The sequence below is a fragment of the Astyanax mexicanus genome, chromosome 9, assembly GCF_023375975.1.
Source record: "Astyanax mexicanus isolate ESR-SI-001 chromosome 9, AstMex3_surface, whole genome shotgun sequence".
Classification (NCBI taxonomy): Eukaryota; Metazoa; Chordata; class Actinopteri; order Characiformes; family Acestrorhamphidae; genus Astyanax; species Astyanax mexicanus.
Window position 1 is genome coordinate 138,117 of NC_064416.1, and position 21,681 is coordinate 159,797.

General features: G+C 39.9%; 2 protein-coding genes across 2 annotated transcripts in view; both read left to right on the forward strand.

Annotated features, from left to right (window-relative positions):
* Window positions 1-441: 441 nt before the first annotated feature.
* The window catches only part of cd276 (CD276 molecule), a 95,622-nt gene continuing 74,382 nt past the window's right edge, over window positions 442-21,681 (forward strand). The window contains exons 1-3 of the mRNA XM_049483447.1: window positions 442-711; window positions 5,176-5,287; window positions 19,229-19,576. Coding sequence (XP_049339404.1) covers window positions 5,242-5,287; window positions 19,229-19,576 — 394 coding nt within the window. The 5' untranslated portion in view covers window positions 442-711; window positions 5,176-5,241. The remainder of the gene's footprint in view (window positions 712-5,175; window positions 5,288-19,228; window positions 19,577-21,681) is intronic.
* Window positions 7,664-21,681, forward strand: part of LOC125804556 (uncharacterized) — a 444,972-nt gene continuing 430,954 nt past the window's right edge. The window contains exon 1 of the mRNA XM_049483444.1: window positions 7,664-9,434. Within this exon, the coding sequence (XP_049339401.1) occupies window positions 8,076-9,116 (1,041 nt within the window). The 5' untranslated portion in view covers window positions 7,664-8,075 and the 3' untranslated portion in view covers window positions 9,117-9,434. The remainder of the gene's footprint in view (window positions 9,435-21,681) is intronic.

Sequence of the window (21,681 nt, forward strand, 5' to 3'; positions counted from 1 at the left end):
CCTTGTACTTATGTTTCTTAGTGTGTTTTTAATTTATATTTATTTATATTCATGTTATTCTTTTTATACTTGTATTTTCATTTTGCTGTACTTGTTGTAACTTTGGGAAGTAAAGTAATACATATGTAATTTAAATCCTCTGTATGTCCTGAACACATGCAGTATTGATAATAAAACTACTTGACTTGAATTTTGATAAATTAGCTATTTTAATTCGTTTTATATTAATTGGGCTAGTGATAATTTGCAGACAAAATATCCCATGTGAAATTTAAAAAGAATTATAAAATTTTAAGGTGTTGTTTAAAAAAAAAAAAAGCATAAAAATATATATTTTATAGTTTCTTTTCCATGGTGATATATTGCTGTGGATCAGCAGCTGGAGGAGGAGGAGGGGCAGGGGGCGGTCCGGACTGGATATGGGCGGGACTTCGGCTCTGTGTTTGAGTGAGGTCACACTGGACAAAGCGAGCGAGTGGACTGGGAGTGGTTCTGGCTCCTCAGACTGGACCAGCGCTCCCGAACCAGTACACAATCCCCAGAGCCAGAGCTCGCGCTGCGGTTCGATCAGGATATTGTTGATTATTGATTAGGACTGAAGGAGGATCAGATTAAAGAGAGGAATGAGGAGATCGGACCGGATCTGAGTGATAATCGGAACCGCGCTGCTGGATGGCCGGTACTGGGCTCAGTTCTGCTGCTGCTGCTGTGGTGAGTTCTTCACCGTGCCGGTTCGGTTGGGTGGGTTCGGAAAGTTTGCGCGTGCATGCGAGGGAAGGCTGGGTTCGGATGGGGGGAGGGGGTTTGTGTGGTTCGGATTGGAGCAGCTGTTTAAAACAGCTGGATTTTAGAGAGCGGATTAATCGCTTCTGTTGCTGCAACCGTTACAATCTATTAGATTACTGCTATAAACTACCGCAATATTTAACCGCTAAATTAGATCATCTTTAAAACCCGGTTTAGATCTTATTTTCCAAACTTTCCTCCACTACTGAACTATTTTCCATCTCTGGCCAGCAGAGGCCCAATCAGGGATCCCCATTTAAGGGAAAATCCCAGCAGTGTTACTCCACAGCACTGGGAACACTGGTTTAATCCTATTCAGCCTGTAAACCAAAGTGAAATAACTAAACAAAACACAAACAAAACAACCCGAATACAGCCCACCGCGATCCGAATTAACCCCTATTCCACCCTGCAGTACTGCATGACCAACTGTTGCAGCGCCACTTTCAGAAATATGAAACCCATTCAAACACACCACCAACAAAACAATCCCAGTTCAGGACCAGTTCTGGCTTGCAACTGGTTTCTTATGGTATACAATTAACCCTACACTGCTTAACCAGCACCTGATCAACACAGATAAAACTGTAGAGTTACAATTTCAGAGTTAAACAGTTAAAAGCTGTTTTTTTTTCACTCTAAAAGTGTCATTGAAGTGTCAATGAATCTAAAATGATTATTCAGAGTATTGAGTATTTCTGTGTGAACACAAATAAAATAATATATACTGCCCAACAGGTGAGGATGATATGACCCCAAACTAGTACCACAATATTTCAGGGTATTTTTGTATTTTAATTTTTTAGGTTCATTTCAAGAACATACAACTGCAATAAAATAAAAAAAGTAATGGTAAATATAACAGTTTAATACCAAAATTGTATAAATTCATATTCATATCAACACTACCTTACCATGACTCTGATTTTGAAATATAATAATAATAGTGTAACAAAAATCAAAGTAATGTAACAATACAAATACACATGTCTAAAGTGCAACAAATATAAAGCTGTATATAAACTGCAAACAAACCAACAAAAGTAAAAACAGTGCGGTTCTGGCTCTGAGTGCTTTGATAATTTCTTTTGATTAATTCTTCATTAAATTCAGACATAATGTAAAGAACAACTGTCTATTTATATTTTGTAGTAAAAATGTAAACAATGATATATACACTAGATATAGTTTGGGCATTTTTGCCAAAATAATACCTTTTTATTACAAAATAATAAACACACACTCTGTAGTTAATCAAACATTAATCACAATATCCTCATTCAATTTCTAATGCATAGTTACTGTGTACAAATAAATGAATAAAGCAAAAAATTATAGAAAGACAATCTGCTTTATTATTTTATCTTTATCTTATTAATACTTATTAATTACTGCAGTTCTTCTCCTGTCAGATTAACTCTAATTATAATTCTCTCCTGAAACTGAGAATCAGTCTTTAATCATGTTAATCTGAGCTAAAGGCTAAAGCTGCTGTTTCCATGTGGGTCAGCCAGACGTCTTCCTGTAGCAGCTCCGCTACAGCTTTATTACAGAATAAGAGTTTGGAAATGTACTTTTTTTAAAAGATCAGTTTATTTATATTACTACTTACTAGCTGTAAATTGTTAACCAATTAGTTGTTTGCTAAAATTACCCCATATTTTTAAAACAATATATATTAGGGATTTTCTTAGATTTTTTTTTTAACGATATAAAATTTACTTATTTCCTTAAACATCCTGGCAGTTTTCTGGTTATTAACTGGACCTGAAGAGCTTTTCAAAAATAAAGAGAAAGATTTGGGGCTTTCTAAAACTTTTGACGGGTAGTGTATTTTGGTCTATATATTATTTATTCATTGTGTGAGGTGAACATATCAACCCATTGGTCATTAACTTTATATATACAGGTGATACAAGGTGAATTTCTTTTATATATTTTATCAGTACATTTTAAAGTATTTATTGCCTCTTTATTGAGGGACTGGAAACATAGACCTGGAGTTGGATTGTAATGTAAAAAAAAGAGATCACTGTTTATTACTGTTTATTACTGTTTATTATTTATTCAAATGTTTTTAAAGCTGTTAAACACATGCTACAGAGATAAATATCTGTAAGAAACAGCTGTACAGATGTGGTGAACAGTGGTGAACAGTGGTAACAGTGGTGAATATGAAGCTGATTGTGTGAAATTGCTGAGTTTCTGTTCTTACTGGAACTGTAATGTTTTACAGGCCAGACAAAGGTCTAGACACGCTCTTAAAACTACAGGGTGGCACCTCCTCCACCTCCTCCAACTCCACCTCCACCCCAACACATTCTTCTATTCATCCTTCAGCATGATCCTCACAGCCATGTTAGAATTAAGTTTTTTAGGGTTTTATTAAGAATAAACTTAAAAAGGTTGAATAAAAATAGAAAGAAAACAAATAAAATACTGTAGAACAATAGAATTTTTCAGTAATCAAGCAACATGAACAGCAGCTGCTGTGATTGGTCCACTGATGCAAAAATATAAATGTGGGTAGCTGTGTAGGGTGCTCGCACAGGCTACTCTGTAAAAAATGCATCAACTCCGACACAGAAATATAAACATGAGCAGTGGTGTAAAGTACTTCTGTGGGCTACACCGTAGACTACGCCGGGATTTGGCGCAGAAGTAAAAACCTGAGCAGCTGCATAGGGCGCTCGCACAGTCTACACCTTAGACAACATATTCACTCGACGCAGGAGTAGAAACGCGGGCAGCTGCATAGGGTGCTCGCACAGGCTATGCTGTAAACCACATATTCACTCGACACAAAAGTATAAATTGTCCATAACCTAAGCATGAATCAACCCTAAAACCAAGTACTAATCCTGAAACTTTAACCTAAATGTTAAATTTAACCCTAAACCTGTCCCTAAAATGTTAAGAATAGAGTTTGGGTTAGAGTTGGGTTTAGAATTCATTAGAGAATTATTTACTTTATTCTGAGAGTTCAGTTATATTCAATAGACATTTAGTTGAATATGAATTAAATGTTAGTTAAGCATCTATAAGGTATTTATAATAACGGACAATTTAAATAAAGTAACCACAGTTTTAGTCTTCAGTAAAACTCGTTGATGACTTTCTATTTATTGTCTTTTTATTTACTGTTAATTTCTCCACTGAGAAACTGAGATAAAGGACATGTAAATGAGTTAGCATGCTAAGCTAAAGCATGCTAGTGCTAAATACAGGAGTGGCCTGTTTATATGGTCCTGTAAATCACTAAACACTTATCTCCACTGGTTCTGTATTACTGTGGAACTGCTGCTGCACTGGGATGGAAAAACATAGAGTGGTTTTTAAAAGGAGGAGTTAAGAAGTCATGTGACGGGTAATGATGCTGGTGATTGGCTGGAGTTTAATGTGAAACCGTGTTATTCTGTTGGTGAGGTCAGTGTTTGGGTCAGTCAGAGTGAGAGAGGGAAGAAATAAAGGGAAGTTTTACAGGATGGAGGGATGTGGTGATGAGTAATACAGGGCTGAGTAACGACAGTCTGATGAATCTGACCTATTTTCCTCAGAATGGCTTAAAATATGATCAGAAAAAACAACTTTAACTACAGCTTGATTCAGTTTGATTTAGGGTGTGTCAGTGTGTCTTTGCTATCGTAACAACGGGAAAAGTACACCTTGCTTAGCTCAAAAAACAAAGCAAAGAGTATGTACTGATTCTCTTAATTAATGATGGGTGTGGTTAATGTTAGCCGTAACGTGAAATAAACCAATCAGAGTGAAAGAGTAGAACCAGGTGAGCTCTGTCTTTGGTGGATTGCTATTGTAACAGTGCAGCTACCTGGACGTGTCCAACAAACTCTTCTCAGCAGAGGAAACTGAGCTGCTGGTTGACGCTGTGAAGGAGCTCCAGCAGCTCATTTACGGGAACAGCAATGTTATTTTATTTACTATTCTGTTTATTGTTGATGTAAAAGTTGGGTTTGTGCTGCTGTGTGTTCATGTGTGTGTAATAAGTGGGGGTGTACGCTCGGCTCGGCACGGCGCCTGTGTTACCGAGATAGCGATGAACGTCTGACTGTTGGCGTCTGTCTAGGTTGTATTCAGTCAGTGGAGCTCCTGTGTTTTCTGTTACCAAGATAAACAAGATAAAACTCCAGAAATGTACCTGAACACACCTCATTTCCAGAACACCACGCCCATCAGTGTAGATATATTCAGAAGATCTGCTGCTGTTTAAACCAGACAGGAGGAAGGAGGGAATATACACTGTTGCTGGGGTGTAAGATAGCAATGAGCATCACGAGGCAACTTGCATCCCATCCCGCCTCCTATTAATGACATGGCTGAAATTAATCAGAGTATGTGTGTGTGTGTGTGTGTGTGTGTGTGTTCCCGCAGTGCTGATTGAAGAGGACGTCCTGCTGTTTTTGTCCTGATCTCTCTCTGCTGCTGTTGAGGATCATCATGCTGGAGCTGCTGTTTGCAGCGCTGCTGGTCCTCCCGTCTCTCGGTGGGTGATCCTCCCCTATCATCTAATAACCACACCCCCACCAGCCTGAACACGCCCCCACCAGCTTGAACACGCCCCCACCAGCCTGAACACGCCCCCACCAGCCTGAACACGCCCCCACCAGCTTGAACACGCCCCCTCTTTCTCATATCAGTGGAGGAATTTAGTTCCACTCTTCTTTACAGAATTACAGTTTTAATTCAGACTCATTGGAGGATTTTCCAGCATAAACGTCTAAAACTGTTTAAGATCATCTACAACATCTCAATCAGATTTTAACTAGACCCTCCAAAACCTTCATTCAGTTTTTATTTTAATCCATTCAGAGACAGTGAACTTTGAAGTTCCTGAGCTTTGGGTCATTGTCCTGCTGCAGAACCCAAGATATAGTGATAATATTGAAACTGAACTTGTGTAATTTAATTATCTACAGAAAATTCCACTTCTAGCAAAATACAAACAAAAACAAAATAAACCAAACTAAAACACGTCACAACTCAAAACAGCTCATATAGTTTTACTTATGATATTAGTTTTACTCGTCTTCCTCTGTTATCAGTCACCCCACTACAAAGGTGCGATAGAGAGCTGTGGGTTTTATAGATGCTACACAGGTGTAGCTGTTTGTTGCTGATCACCGCCGGGGATTCTGGGAGTTGGATTTTTGAGACCAACCTGAGAAAAGAGGCAGGAGAAAAGAGACAGAAGAAAGGAGGCAGGAGAAAAGAGACAGAAGAAAGGAGGCAGGAGAAAAGAGACAGAAGAAAGGAGACAGGAGAAAAGAGACAGAAGAAAGGAGGCAGGAGAAAAGAGACAGAAGAAAGGAGACAGGAGAAAAGAGACAGAAGAAAGGAGGCAGGAGAAAAGAGACAGAAGAAAGGAGACAGGAGAAAAGAGACAGAAGAAAGGAGGCAGGAGAAAAGAGACGGTAGAAAGGAGACAGAAGAAAGGAGACGGGACGCAGGGTGGAGGCAGGGCTGGGTTTTCCCGGCTGCCGGAGGTGGTGGGTGGAGGTGGTGATGGTGGGTGGGGGTGTTGGGGGGATGTGGGTGGAGTTTAGACCGCAGGAGTTTTATACAGGAAGTTCTGAGGTTTTTACTGTGAATCAGTTTTAGAGGCAGAACTGCAGTCAGACTTCTGTCTGAACTTTAGAATTTAATTTAATTTAATGTATAAAGTTTATTATAATCAGGGTTATATATCAACCCTTTCAGAAATGCACAGAAAAAGTCAGATTAACTAATCTGCACAGATTAAAAATCAATAAACTAAATCCGGTTACATTCAGTTTGATTTTTCTGAGTTTTAGTGAATCCAGATGGTGCAGAAAAACTCCAGCTCTTACATCACTTCCTTATTTTTAACTCAGAAAACATACAGGAATTTAACAAAATATAGAACTTCCCCTTTAAACATTATTACAGAGTAAAACATTATAAATATATAATAAATCCCACGCTTCCTTAAAATGATAATGTTGTATTGAACTGTAAATACTGAGAATCATCAAAGAGGAACTGTGATGAAACATTGGGTACCACTTTAAATAAGACTACCTTTATAAAGGGTTTATAAATGGTTTACAATGAGTTTATTAATGGTTACTAATTAATAATTAATATTATTTGTTAATAACTATTAATAAACTAATTGTAAACCATTTATAAACCCTTTATAAAGGTAGTCTTATTTAAAGTGGTACCCATTGTATCTCCAAAATAAAAACTTTAAAAGAAAATCAGTCAATGTTAAAAAAAGATTTAAAGTAAAAAACAACAAATATGAAGCTCCTGTCTCACCCCACCACCTGTCTATATTCACTTCCTCCTCCTGCCTGCTTTAAATAGCAACAGAGCTCACTGTCTCGCTTTCTGTCTCTCTCTCTCGTGATGTCTCTTTTGTTTGCTGTCTCACTCTCTTGCTCACTGTCTCTTTCCCTAACTTGCTTGCTGTCTCTCTCGCTTGCTGTCTCTCTCGCTTGCTGTCTCTCTCTAGTGAAGTCTCTTGTTTGCTGTCTCGCTTGCTTTCTTTTTCTCTTGCTTGCTGTCTCTTTCACGTGATGTCTCACTCACTTTTATTTTCTCTTGTTTGCTGTCTCTCTCTCTCTCTCTCTTGCTTGCCTTTTGTCTCTTTCCATCACTTGCTCGCTGTCTCTTTCGCTTGCTGTCTCTCTTGTTTGCTGTCTCGCTTACTTTCTTTTTCTCTCGCTTGCTGTCTCTCTCTCTCTTGCTCACTTTCTGTCTCTCTCACTGACTCACTGTCTCTTTCACTCATTTGCTTGCTGTCTCTCTCATGTAATGTCTCTCTTGTTTGCTGTCTCTCTCTCTTGCTTGCTTTCTGTCTCTTTCCCTCACTTGTTGTCTTTCTTTATCACATGCTTGCTGTCTCTCTCTCAGCCAAATCATATAACAGAAAACACACCAGTATAAAATAAAGATCTATATAGATACATTTAAAACATCAGAACCGGAGTTATTTACAGGATCATTGATTATTATTAATGATAATTAAATGAGGAAAGGAATATAATTGTGGGGGAGATGTTATAAAAGTGTAATAATCAGAAATAAATCAGTAATAATTATTAATAATCAGTTATATATTGTGGCTTTATTTACGCTGGTGTTCTTCAGGTTGTGAGAGTCAGTATTCCCTCCGTTAGACTGACTGACTTTAACTGCAGTTAAATATTCTCTCTGTTCTGTTGTTGGTTATTGTGGTTCTGGTTTATTTGGGTGTGGGTTCTGTTGTTGGTGTTGGTTCTGTTGTTGGTGCTGGGTATTTTGGTATGTGGGTTCTGGTTTATTTGGGTGTGGGTTCTGTTGTTGGTGCTGGTTCTGTTGTTGGTGCTGGGTATTTTGGTATGTGGGTTCTGGTTTATTTGGGTGTTGGTTCTGTTGTTGGTGTTGGTTCTGTTGTTGGTGCTGGTTCTGTTGTTGGTGCTGGGTATTTTGGTATGTGGGTTCTGGTTTATTTGGGTGTGGGTTCTGTTGTTGGTGTTGGTTCTGTTGTTGGTGCTGGTTCTGTTGTTGGTGCTGGGTATTTTGGTATGTGGGTTCTGGTTTATTTGGGTGTGGGTTCTGTTGTTGGTGCTGGTTCTGTTGTTGGTTATTGTGGTGCTGGTTTATTTGGGTGCTGGTTCTGTTGTTGGTGCTGGTTCTGTTGTTGGTGCTGGTTCTGTTGTTGGTGTTGGTTCTGTTGTTGGTGCTGGTTCTGTTGTTGGTGTTGGTTCTGTTGTTGGTGTTGGTTCTGTTGTTGGTGCTGGGTATTTTGGTATGTGGGTTCTGGTTTATTTGGGTGTGGGTTCTGTTGTTGGTGTTGGTTCTGTTGTTGGTGCTGGTTCTGTTGTTGGTGCTGGGTATTTTGGTATGTGGGTTCTGGTTTATTTGGGTGTGGGTTCTGTTGTTGGTGCTGGTTCTGTTGTTGGTGTTGGTTCTGTTGTTGGTGTTGGTTCTGTTGTTGGTGTTGGTTCTGTTGTTGGTGCTGGTTCTGTTGTTGGTGTTGGTTCTGTTGTTGGTGTTGGTTCTGTTGTTGGTGCTGGTTCTGTTGTTGGTGTTGGTTCTGTTGTTGGTGTTGGTTCTGTTGTTGGTGCTGGTTCTGTTGTTGGTGCTGGTTCTGTTGTTGGTGTTGGTTCTGTTGTTGGTGCTGGTTCTGTTGTTGGTGTTGGTTCTGTTGTTGGTGTTGGTTCTGTTGTTGGTGCTGGTTCTGTTGTTGGTGCTGGTTCTGTTGTTGGTGTTGGTTCTGTTGTTGGTGTTGGTTCTGTTGTTGGTGCTGGGTATTTTGGTATGTGGGTTCTGGTGTATTTGGGTCAGTGTTTTGTTTACTGTAAGAGGAATGTGAGCTGCAGAGCTCTGAGTTTAGTTTAGAGAGACAGATGTTATCATTACCTCAAATTAGACTCTACTAAAATAACCTGTTGTTTACGTGACGCACCTCTCCGGATTTATCCCGGCCTACACCAAACTCTACCGTATACCATTATATATTAATACTAAAATCATTCAGACTATGAAGAAACACATATTAAATTATTTAATAAACAAAAAAGTTAAGTTAGAAAATCCAGAATATGTTTTATATTTTATATTCATGTTTAGATGATCAGTTTTGAGCATCTCTGCTGGATTTTCTCAGTCAGTTTTATGAGGTAGAGTCACCTGGAATTCAGGCTTTCAGTTAACAGCTGTGCTGAACTCATCAAGAGTTACTTACTTGAATTTCTTGTCTCTTAATAAAGTGTTTGAGAGCATCAGTTAAAGTAAAGTAGTGAAGAGGTAGAGTTACAGGTATACAGTGAATAGTGAATATTTGAGTAATGTTCGAATCCAGATTATGAGAAGCAACAACTAATCAACTAAATAAAGATAAAAATGACTTTAAGAAGAAAATGAAGATCAGTCAATGAGAAAAGAAGAAGAATTTCAAGGGCTTTGAAAGTAAACGGTCCTATCCTGCCCCCTAGTGGACACAGTTATTAATACAGTACAGCACCAGTCAAAAGTATTGATTCATCCTATTCAGTGTTTTTATGTTTTATTTCTGTATTTAATGTATTTTCTACATTGTAGATATATATTAAAGATATGAAATCGATTGCAGGATATGTAATTCTGTATTAAAGAGTATAAAAGTGTTATTCCTCCACATTAATCTCCTGATCTAAAGCTGATGAACTGAGATGGTGATTTGAGGTGATTTAATTGGGATGAGCTGGAGCTTCACAGCGTGAAGGAAAAGCAGCAGCTATTGTTCAGCACCTCCAGAAACTCCTTCCTTCAAGGTGCTGAGAAAACTGTTCCAGGTGATTCTAAATCATGAAGACACTGAGATTAAAATCTCACCAAGAGTCTGCAGATCTGAACTCAAACACACATCTGATACTGAGAAGTTAAAACTATAAAACTGTAAAAACTATAAAAATAAATAAACACACTGAATAAGAGAGAAGTGTATATCTGTGTGTCTCAGTGCTGCTGGAGTCGATCAGCTGATCTCTGTGTTTCTCATCATCCAGTTCTTCATTCCTGAGGTCAGACAGACCATCTGCTCAAACTCTTACTCACATTTACACGAGATATTTACCAGCCAGCGCCTGACTTACTGATTTAATATTACTGAAGTTTATAGAAACTAAGTGTTTGAGATGTTGACTGTGTTAAACATATGTTGGAAGTGTTGAGAAATGTTAGATATGTTGGAAGTGTTGAGAAATGTTAGATATGTTGGAGGTGTTGGATGTTTTGAAAGTGTTTGAGATATTGAAGATATTGGAGGTATTGCATGTGTTGGAGGTAGTGGAGGTGTTGGAGGTATTAGGAATATTAAAGATATTTAAAGAAGTAGTAGGTGTTGGAGATGTTAGATATGTTGACGGTGTTGGAGGTATTAGGGAGATCGGAGATATTAAAGACGTTGGAGGTGTTGACGATAGAAAAGATAGTGAAGGTGTTGAAGATGTTGGAAGTGTTGGGAGATATGTTGGAGGTATTGGAAATATTGGAGGTGGTGGGGGTGTTGAAGGTAAAGAAGGTAGTGAAGGTGGAGGTGTTGGAGGTTTTGGATGGGTTGGAGATGTTGATGGTGTTGGTGGTATTAGGGATATCAGAGATATTATAGAAGTTGTAGTTAAAGATAGTGAAGGTGTTGCAGGTGTTGGGTGATGTTAGATATATTGGTGATATGTTGGAGGTGTTGGAGATGGAGAAGATAGTGGAGGTGTTAGATATGTTGGAGATGTTGAAGGTGTTGGAGGTATTATGAATATCAGAGATATTTAAAATGTTTGAAGTGTTAGAGAAGGTAAGGTAAAGATAGAGAAGATAGTGAAAGTGTTGGAGGTGGAGATGTTAGATATGTTGGAGATGTTGAAAACGTTGGAGAGATGTTGGAGGTATTAGGAATATTGAAGATATTAAAGAAGTTGAGGTGTTGGAGATGCTTTCTCTCACTTCCTTCCAGTAGAAATGGTTCTAGATTTGCTTTTTGGTGTTTGGTGCCAAGGCCCCCAGTATTTCTTGGTTAATAAACGGTATTATGGTAACAGGTATTGATCTGTGTTTGGATATCGGTGTACAGAGTTCTGGAGGTAGGATCTAGCACGGTTAGTCTTAGTCATGCCAGTGAAGCTCTCCTCCATCCAGCAGTTTATTGTAGTAATTCCAGGATGTTCCTCATGAATCACAGGTTCAGCAGTTTGTCTGAAAATTCTAAGACCAAACACAGACCATCCTCCTAAACTGTGCAGGAGATTCTAACATGAGATTTCTAATTTCTTTCTGTTGTAAATTATTTTTCTGTTTTGCGTATTTAAGCAGATATCTGAGTCCAGCTCAGTCCTGGAGCTCCAAATGAACGTGAGCAGCTTTATTTATGCCACCAGTGGATAAAAACAGCTGTTTATTGTGGCGATTCCAGAACGTTCCTCCTAAATTGCAGGTTTATCAGTTTGTCTGGAAAATGGATCCCAACCTTTACCCTAATTAAAGTGAATTAAAGGGAGGATCATTTTAAGCTTTTCTTCACAAGAATGGAAAAAGTAGACAAACAAATCTTCCATTTCTGTGGAGCTAAATGTCAAATTTGACCTTGTGTTCTAAAATCAATCCCTTTTAAGAGATCACTTCAGTTTCTGAATCAGTTTCTCTGATTTTGCTATTTATAGGTTTATGTTTGAGTAAAATGAACATTGTTGTTTTATTCTATAAACTACAGACAACATTTCTCCCAAATTACAAATAAAAATATTCTCATTTAGAGCATTTATTTACAGAAAATGAGAAATGACTGAAATAACTAAAAAGATACAGATCTTTCAGACCTCAAATAATGCAAAGAGAACAAGTTCATATTTATAAAGTTTTAAGAGTCCAGAAATAATCAATATTTGGTGGAATAATCCTGGTGGTTTTTAATCACAGTTTTTTTCATGCATCTTGGCATCATGTTCTCCTCCACCAGTCTTACACACTGCTTTTGGATACCTTTATGCTGCTTTACTCCTGGTGCAAAGTTCAGTTTGGTTTGATGGTCCTGGTTCAGATGGAGAGGAGAGTAAGACAGGTCAGTGGGATGGCAGACAATGTGCTGTCATGGTTCAGATCATACCTCACTGGGCGCTCGTTCAGGGTGTCATGGCAAGGACAGCTGTCCTCAGCCCACTCCCTATCCACTGGGGTTCCCCAGGGTTCGGTACTGGGACCCCTTCTCTTCTCCATATACACCACCTCTCTTGGTCAGGTTGTCCGCTCACACGGATTTTCCTACCATTGCTTTGCTGATGACACCCAGCTATACCTGTCGTTCTCACCTGAAGATCACTCAATCTCTGCACGGATATCGCAGTGTCTCTCTGACATATCCTCATGGATGAAGGAGCATCACCTTCAATTAAATCTCTCAAAGACTGAACTTCTGGTCATACCAGCAAAACCATCTTTTCAACACAACTTCTCTATAAGTATCGACTCTCTCTCTCTCTCACCGACAAAGGTTGCTAGGAACCTGGGTGTTATGGTTGATGACCAACTCTCCTTCACGCACCATGTGGCCTCAGTTGCTCGATCCTGCCGCTTCGCGCTCTATAACATCCGTAAAATTAGACCGTTCCTGACGCAACAGGCCACCCAACTCCTGGTGCAAGCGGTCGTCATCTCACGCCTCGACTACTGCAATGCCCTGCTAACTGGCCTCCCGGCCTGTGTAGTAAAACCACTCCAGATGATCCAGAACGCAGCAGCACGTCTGGTCTTCAACCAGCCAAAACGGGCACATGTCACCCCGCTGCTCATTGAGCTCCATTGGCTACCAGTTGATGCATCAAATTCAAAGCTCTTACAATCGCCTACAAGGTGATGACAGAACAGCTCCTTCCTACCTGCACTCACTCCTGAAGACTTACGCTACCTCCCGGCCGCTGCGCTCCTCCAATGAACGTCGCCTCACTTTACCAAACAAACATTCACACAAAGCAATCCAGACTGTTCTCATACAGAGTTCCCCAATGGTGGAACAAACTACCTTCCACTACCAGATCAGGAGAATCTCTCGCTATCTTTAATAAACTCCTGAAGACAGAGCTCTTCAAAGAGCACTTACTCTCCTAACACCTCTAACTAACTACCTTCTACTACCAGATCAGGAGAATCTCTCGCTATCTTTAATAAACTCCTGAAGACAGAGCTCTTCAAAGAGCACTTACTCTCCTAACACCTCTAACTAACTAACTAATTCTAACCTCATTTCCTTCTTCCTCTCCTTCACTCCTCTATCCTATTATTTCCCTTTGTCCTCCTTTTATCCCTATCCAAAAATGTTTTACCTTTAAACTTATTTTACATTGTACTTGACTATTGTAAGTCGCTTTGGACAAAAGCGTCTGCCAAATGTAATGTAATGTAATGTAATGTAATGTAATGTAATGTAATGTAATGTAATGGGTCAGTGAGACAGGGAGCCAAATATGTTGGTGAATAAGTGAGGAATCAGCTGAAGCTGCAGTTCTGTCTCCACACCACCAGGGGGCGATGCTGCTACACTGCAGAGATCTGCATCTGAGGAGAGTGGGCCTTACAGACAGTACAGTTCTGCCCTATTACAAATATATAAATAACACCAACATATATATATATATATATATAAATAATAGCATATACATTACGAGTCAAAAGTGTGGGTACACCTGATTTGATTTTATTAAATAATTACATAGTAAATGAATAGAGTGATCTATCAGATTATGAAGGAACACATAAATAATCATGTAGTAACTTAAAAACAGTTTTAAACAAACCTAAATACTCTGTGAAGTATTTAGATACTCTTATCTGAGGAGCTGTTTGTTAACTTGTGGTTTCTGAGGCTGGAAACTCTGATAAACTCATCCTGTACAACAGAGGAAACTCTCGCTCTTCCTTTCCTGGGGCGGTCCTGATGAGTGCCAGTTTCATCATCATTATAACGTTGTGTACAAAATAATGTGTATGTATTAGAGTGCATGTTTATTAGTACATTACTGTTATTGAGTAGGATATATTAAAGCTGGATGCAGTACAGTGTGTGTACAGAGTGTCTGTGTGTATAGAGTGTGTGTGTATAGAGTGTGTGTTAGTATGTTATTGAGCAGGGTTGCAGTACAGTGTGTGTATAGAGTGTTTGTACTATATATTGAGTGAGTGTATAGTGTGTGTGTTTATTGAACAGCGGAGCGACTGATACGGATACAGAGAGTGGAGGATGGAGGGATAGCAGAGGGGTGAAGGAGAGATTGATAAAGACAGGAAGGATAAGATAGATAGAGAGAGAGGAGATGTGGGAAATAGAGAATATACTGCTTTTAACAATCCTTTTAAAAAGTTTCCATTATGCAAAAGTCATGTATTCTGTTTATTGTTGATGTAAAAGTTGGGTTTGTGCTGCTGTGTGTTCATGTGTGTGTAATAAGTGGGGGTGTACGCTCGGCTCGGCACGGCGCCTGTGTTACCGAGATAGCGATGAACGTCTGACTGTTGGCGTCTGTCTAGGTTGTATTCAGTCAGTGGAGCTCCTGTGTTTTCTGTTACCAAGATAAACAAGATAAAACTCCAGAAATGTACCTGAACACACCTCATTTCCAGAACACCACGCCCATCAGTGTAGATATATTCAGAAGATCTGCTGCTGTTTAAACCAGACAGGAGGAAGAAGGAGTGATAATAGACTGTTGGTAGGGTGTTAGATAGCAATGAGCATCGTGACACACAGGGTGTAAGATAAGACCCAGAAGCTTAGTAATATGATAAGTAGTAAAAATCTTTACATCCTTAAAGATATGATAAGGAAATTTATTACAATGGGATTCAACAACTAAGACTTCCCGTTCACTTCCACTAAATAGTCTGTGAAACTGTTCATCATCATCATCATCATCATCACCGTAACACACTCATCACATCACACTCAGCCTGAGGCCTCCTGCATGTTTCTCTCCTAACTGTGAGCAATGTGCTGCACAGATTTACGTGATTAACACAGAGATAATGTGATAATTGGGTGAATTTCCGAGGCTTTAGGTTAAATATGCTGGAGTTTATATGATGTAAACACTGGAGGAACTGATATAACGTAATATAAATCACACGGAAAAAAAACATGAGGAAAATGTAGTTTCTGCATCAGAATCTGTGAGAAAAACCATCAGATCCTTCAAAAACTTTAAATATGAGAGACAGAAAGAATATCAATTCAGTTTAGTTTGTCAGTTAGTCTGTCAGTTACAGCCAGGTACTGACAGATTCTCACTGAGTAAACTAAACTTGCAGAATAATAATAATATTAATAATAATAATAATAATAATACATTTCATTTATTTAGCACCTTTATTTAAAACTTTAAATGTGAGCAATGCATGAAGACGAGCATGCACACAAACACAAGAATAATGCAGGTAAAAAATGCAATTAAAATGTCATTAGCGTGTAAAAATATAATTTAAGATAAATCTGAAAAAACAAAATAAAAAATGTATAAAAAAGAAAGCATGTAAAAAGTAAAGTAAAATAACAAGATGACTAACATACAATAAAATAAGAAATCCAAAAAAAATTAGATTAGGAACTATAAACTTCCCTAAAATGATGAGTTTACTGTAGCTAACTTAAATAAAGCTAAGTTAAGTAAACAAAACTATTATTCTTAAAAAAAAACATTTTATTTTCAAGTTAAACCAGCACTGGATGTTAATAACCACAGATTTCTGTCCTGAAAACTGTTTATTTGAGTAAGGAAAGCACTTTGTTATTTACAGTAAGCTTAGATTTCCAGATTTCAACTAAGGCTGGGTGCAGCAGCATTAGCATTAGCGTCTAACTGCTAGCGCTAGTAAACGCCACCTGACAGAGCGATATTAGTGAATTATTGGTTTGTCCCATGTAGCTTGTTTTAACGCGGTAAACACACAGACTACAGTCTGATATACTCACCTCTGAACGGCGAAAGAGCTAGTGGGGTTAGCTGCTAATGCTAATACTGCTCCAGTGTGTATATCTGTTTTCAATTGGTAGTATTGGTGTCCATGCATACGACGTTCAGTGTAAAAACATTTTAGCATGAAGAAGCAGCAGAGATTAGCCTTAGTAATTAGCTGTAGTGATTATTATCTGGGTAATAAATCAGGTTAAACTGCACCTGAACAGCCGTTTAGCTCAAACCTGAGGAGCTTATTTGATATTCGCGTCGGTTTGAGTTCTGATCACGTTCTCACCACAAACAGAACCGATCCGGAGTTGGTTTGGAAGTTGTTCTGGCCCGCACCCGAGTGCAAAATGACTGTTTTCTGGTTTACACATGCCTAAACGAAACGTATCAGGAGTACAAACAAACCAGAGTCTGTTTTAAGAAGCTCTAATAGAGGTTCTGGTGTTAAAAAGCCAAAATAAACTAAATAAGCCAAAAATCTGGACAAAACATGGAAGGTGTGAAAGCGTCCTCAGTGTATATACACTGAACACACACACACTACACACACACACACACACACACACACTACACACACTACACACACTACACACACACTACACACACACTACACACACTACACACACTACACACACACACACTACACACACACACTCACACACTACACACACACACACACTACACACACACACTACACACACTACACACACTACACACACACACACACTACACACACTACACACACACACACACACACTACACACACTACACACACACACACTACACACACACACACACACACACACACACACACTACACACACTACACACACACACTACACACACACACACACACACACACTACACACACACACTACACACACTACACACACACACTACACACACACACACTACACACACACACTACACACACTACACACACTACACACACACACACTACACACACTACACACACACACTACACACACACACACACACACACACACACACACTACACACACTACACACACACACACACACTACACACACACTACACACACTACACACACACTACACACACACACACACACACACTACACACACACACTACACACACACTACACACACTACACACACTACACACACACACACTACACACACACACACACACTACACACACACACTCACACACTACACACACTACACACACACACACACACTACACACACACACACTACACACACTACACACACACACACACACACTACACACACACACACTACACACACACACACACACTACACACACACTACACACACTACACACACTACACACACACACACTACACACACACACACACACACTACACACACACACTCACACACTACACTACACACACTACACACACACACACATACACACACTACACACACACTACACACACTACACACACACACACTACACACACTACACACACACACACACACACACACTACACACACACACTCACACACTACACTACACACACTACACACACACACACATACACACACTACACACACACTACACACACTACACACACACACACTACACACACTACACACACACACACACACACACACTACACACACACACTCACACACTACACTACACACACTACACACACACACACATACACACACTACACACACACTACACACACTACACACACACACACTACACACACACACACTACACACACACACTCACACACTACACTACACACACTACACACACTCCTCCCGTATGGAACAGGTTGTGGTTGATTGGAGGATCAGTAATCAGTGTGAGGACGAGTCCCGCTGGCGCTCTGTGTGAAGATCCCAGCGTTCCTCAGCCTCCGGTTACCATGACGTCAAAAGCTCTTCTACCACCACAGCGACCACCTACCGCACACCTCCTCAGATACCGCAGCTACCGCACCTCAGATACCCCGCCTACCGCACCCCTGCCGTGCTCAGTTCCTGCAGGAAACTTTTAACAGAAATAATTTAATGTTCATAAATTCTTATAATCAAATGTAAACATTAGAGTTGAGTGAGGAATTCGAGTTTAATAGCTGTATAGAAACTCACTTTCATTCTTTCTCTCGTTCTCTATTTTCTTTCCTTTATCCTTTATTCTCTTTTTCATTCTTCTTCCTGTTATCCTTTCTCTTTTTCACTCTCTCTCCCTCCCTCTCCCATTCTCTTTCTTTGCCCTCTTTCTTTTTCATTTTCTCCATCCTCTCTTTCATTCTCTATTCTCTTTTTGATTCTGTCTCTTTATTTTTGATTTTCTTCCTTTTATTCTATTTCTTTTATCCTCTCTTTTTCATTCTCATTTCTCTCTTTCTTCCTTTCTCTTTCACTCTCTATTCTCTTTTTAATTCTCTCTTTCTATCTCATTCTTTTCATTTTGTGTTCTCCCTTTCATTCTCTCTTTCTCTATTATCTCTTTCAATCTCTATTCTGTTTTTCATCCTCTCTTTCATTCTCTCTTTCTCTCCCATGCTCTCTTTCATTCTCTCTTTCTCTCCCATCCTCTCTTTCATTCTCTCTTTCTCTCTCATCCTCTCTTTTATTCTCTTTCTCTCTCATTCTCTCTTTTATACTCTATTCTTGATTTCATCCTCCCTCTCTCTTTCATGCTTTTCATTTTCTGTTCTCCCTTTCATTCTCTCTTTCATCCTCTCTTTCATTCTTTATTCTCTCTCTCATACAAACAGAAAGAGAAGTTTTATATGTATATAATGTGTATCTAAATGTAAAGATAAGGTATATAATGAATATAACAGTAAAAAAATAAAATAATAATGATTATTATAAGTTAGAATATGAGTTTGTGTTTAGGGTTGAATTGAATATCCAGTATGTATCTGGCTGTAGTGGAGGCTGATGTATCTAAAAAAGTCTTAGTCTTTTTAAAATTAAAACCTAATTTTAAAATCTCTTCCTCTCTGTCTCTCTGCAGGTCTGAAGGTGCACGTCCCGGACTCTCCAGTGGTGGCGCTGTTTGGTACGGATATGGTGCTGAACTGCAGTTTCTCGGGGGTGAACTCCTTTAACCAATCACAGCTCAGTGTGTTCTGGCAGCTGGCGGATACGCAGCGGAGCGTCCACTCCTACTGGGAGGGGCGGGACCAGCTGACAGATCGAGACGAGCGATTCGCTAACAGGACGACTCTGTTCTCGGATCAGCTGGTGTTGGGTAACGCCTCCCTGCTGCTGAGGACCGTGAGGGTGGCTGACGAGGGAACCTACACCTGCTTCGTCCGGGTGGAGGCGTACGACAAGGCCTCCATCGCCATGCAGGTCGCAGGTAACCTACAGCACCACCTTCACTAAACACCACTGAACCTGTTTTAACAGCGTGTCAGTGTGTCATTACTATCGTAACGACGGGAAAAGTACACCTTGTGCATGTTCTAACTCTCTTAGTTAATCATGGTTGTGGTTAATTTTGGGAGTAACGTGAAATAAACCAATTATAGTGTCTCTTGCTCATCATTCTCTTTAAGAACCAGGTGAGCTCTGACTTTGGCGGATTGCTATTGTAGCGGTGCAGCTACCTGGACGTGTTCAACAAACTCTTCTCAGCAGAGGAAACTGAGCTGCTGGTTGACGCTGTGAAGGAGCTCCAGCAGCTCATTTACGGGAACAGCAATGTTATTTTATTTACTATTCTGTTTATTGTTGATGTAAAAGTTGGGTTTGTGCTGCTGTGTGTTCATGTGTGTGTAATAAGTGGGGGTGTACGCTCGGCTCGGCACAGCACCTGTGTTACCGAGATAGCGATGAACGTCTGACTGTTGGCGTCTGTCTAGGTTGTATTCAGTCAGTGGAGCTCCTGTGTTTTCTGTTACCAAGATAAACAAGATAAAACTCCAGAAATGTACCTGAACACACCTCATTTCATAATCAGAACACCACGCCCATCAGTGTAGATATATTCAGAAGATCTGCTGCTGTTTAAACCAGTGAAAATAGACTGTTGGTGGGGTGTAAGATAGCGATGAGCATGACAACACCAATAAAAGGACTCAAACTGTACATCTTACAGATTAATGTAGTTATTGAGCCGCAGTATCAGGTGTGTGGAGCATCATCAGGGTATCTGTGGATCTGAGTGTTTTCAGCAGGTTGGAGTTGGTGCTTCACTCTGAGTTTGTGTTGCTGTCGGCTGAGCCGGATGATGCAGCTTGATATTCCTCTCAGATCCTTCTGGCCGGATTTGACAGATTTTGCAATAACTGAAAGAAATGTGGAGAATTCCTCTGAGCTTTATTATTACCGGAGTGTGAGTGTGATCTGTGGGCCGGTATTTTATTACCTGCTGTGCCACAAGGTCACCCTGCGCTACAAACAAAACACCATGCATCACCGCCAACATCAATACAGCTATATCTCCCCGCCGCCGCCGCTGTGCATGCTCTCCACCGCTGGACCCGCATCACTAATGTCCAGACGCCGTGCCCGGTCTCATGAGCTCTGTGGCATGGTTCAGACACCACTTGGCATCATGTTCTCCTCCACCAGTCTTACACACTGCTTTTGGATAACTTTATGCTGCTTTACTCCTGGTGCAGAAATTCAAGCAGTTCAGTTTGGTGGTTTGATGGTTTGTGATCATCCATCTTCCTCTTGATTATATTCCAGAGGTTTTTAATTTGATAAAATCAAAGAAACTCATCATTTTTAAGTTCTCTTATTTATAACTCTCTCTCTCTTTCTATATATATATATATAGTTTGAGCGCGTGTCTGTAGAGATCTGTAGGTTAGTGTGAGTCAGATTTGCTGCATCACTAATATCAGTTCTTTCTCTCTTCCTCTCGATCCTGATTGCATTTCCTCCCCTTGTACCTGTGCCCCTCCCCTTTGTTTGCCGGTCTGTGATTGGCTCTGGGAATTAGGCCGCCTCCTCTTCGCCCAGGAGACGGTGGTGCTGTGATTTCTCCATCTGAGAGAAACAACCCCGTCACCTCCACTGTCCGTAACACACACACACACACACACTTATACACACACACACACACTACAACACACACACACACACACACACACTACAACAGACACACAGACATTTCGCTGCCCGATTTCCCAGTGGTCCCGACTGCAGGGGAAAGAGCAAACGAGTGTGAAGGTTCTACCAGGACGGCGAGTGTGTGTCAGCAGATGCTTTGTGTGTGTGTGTGTGTATGTGTGTGTTGTAGTGTGTGTGTGTGTGTGTTATATGTGTGTGTGTGTTATATGTGTGTGTGTGTATGTGTGTGTTGTAGTGTGTGTGTGTGTGTGTTATATGTGTGTGTGTGTATGTGTGTGTGTGTGTGTTATATGTGTGTGTGTGTTATATGTGTGTGTGTGTATGTGTGTGTTGTAGTGTGTGTGTGTGTGTTGTAGTGTGTGTGTGTGTGTGTTATATGTG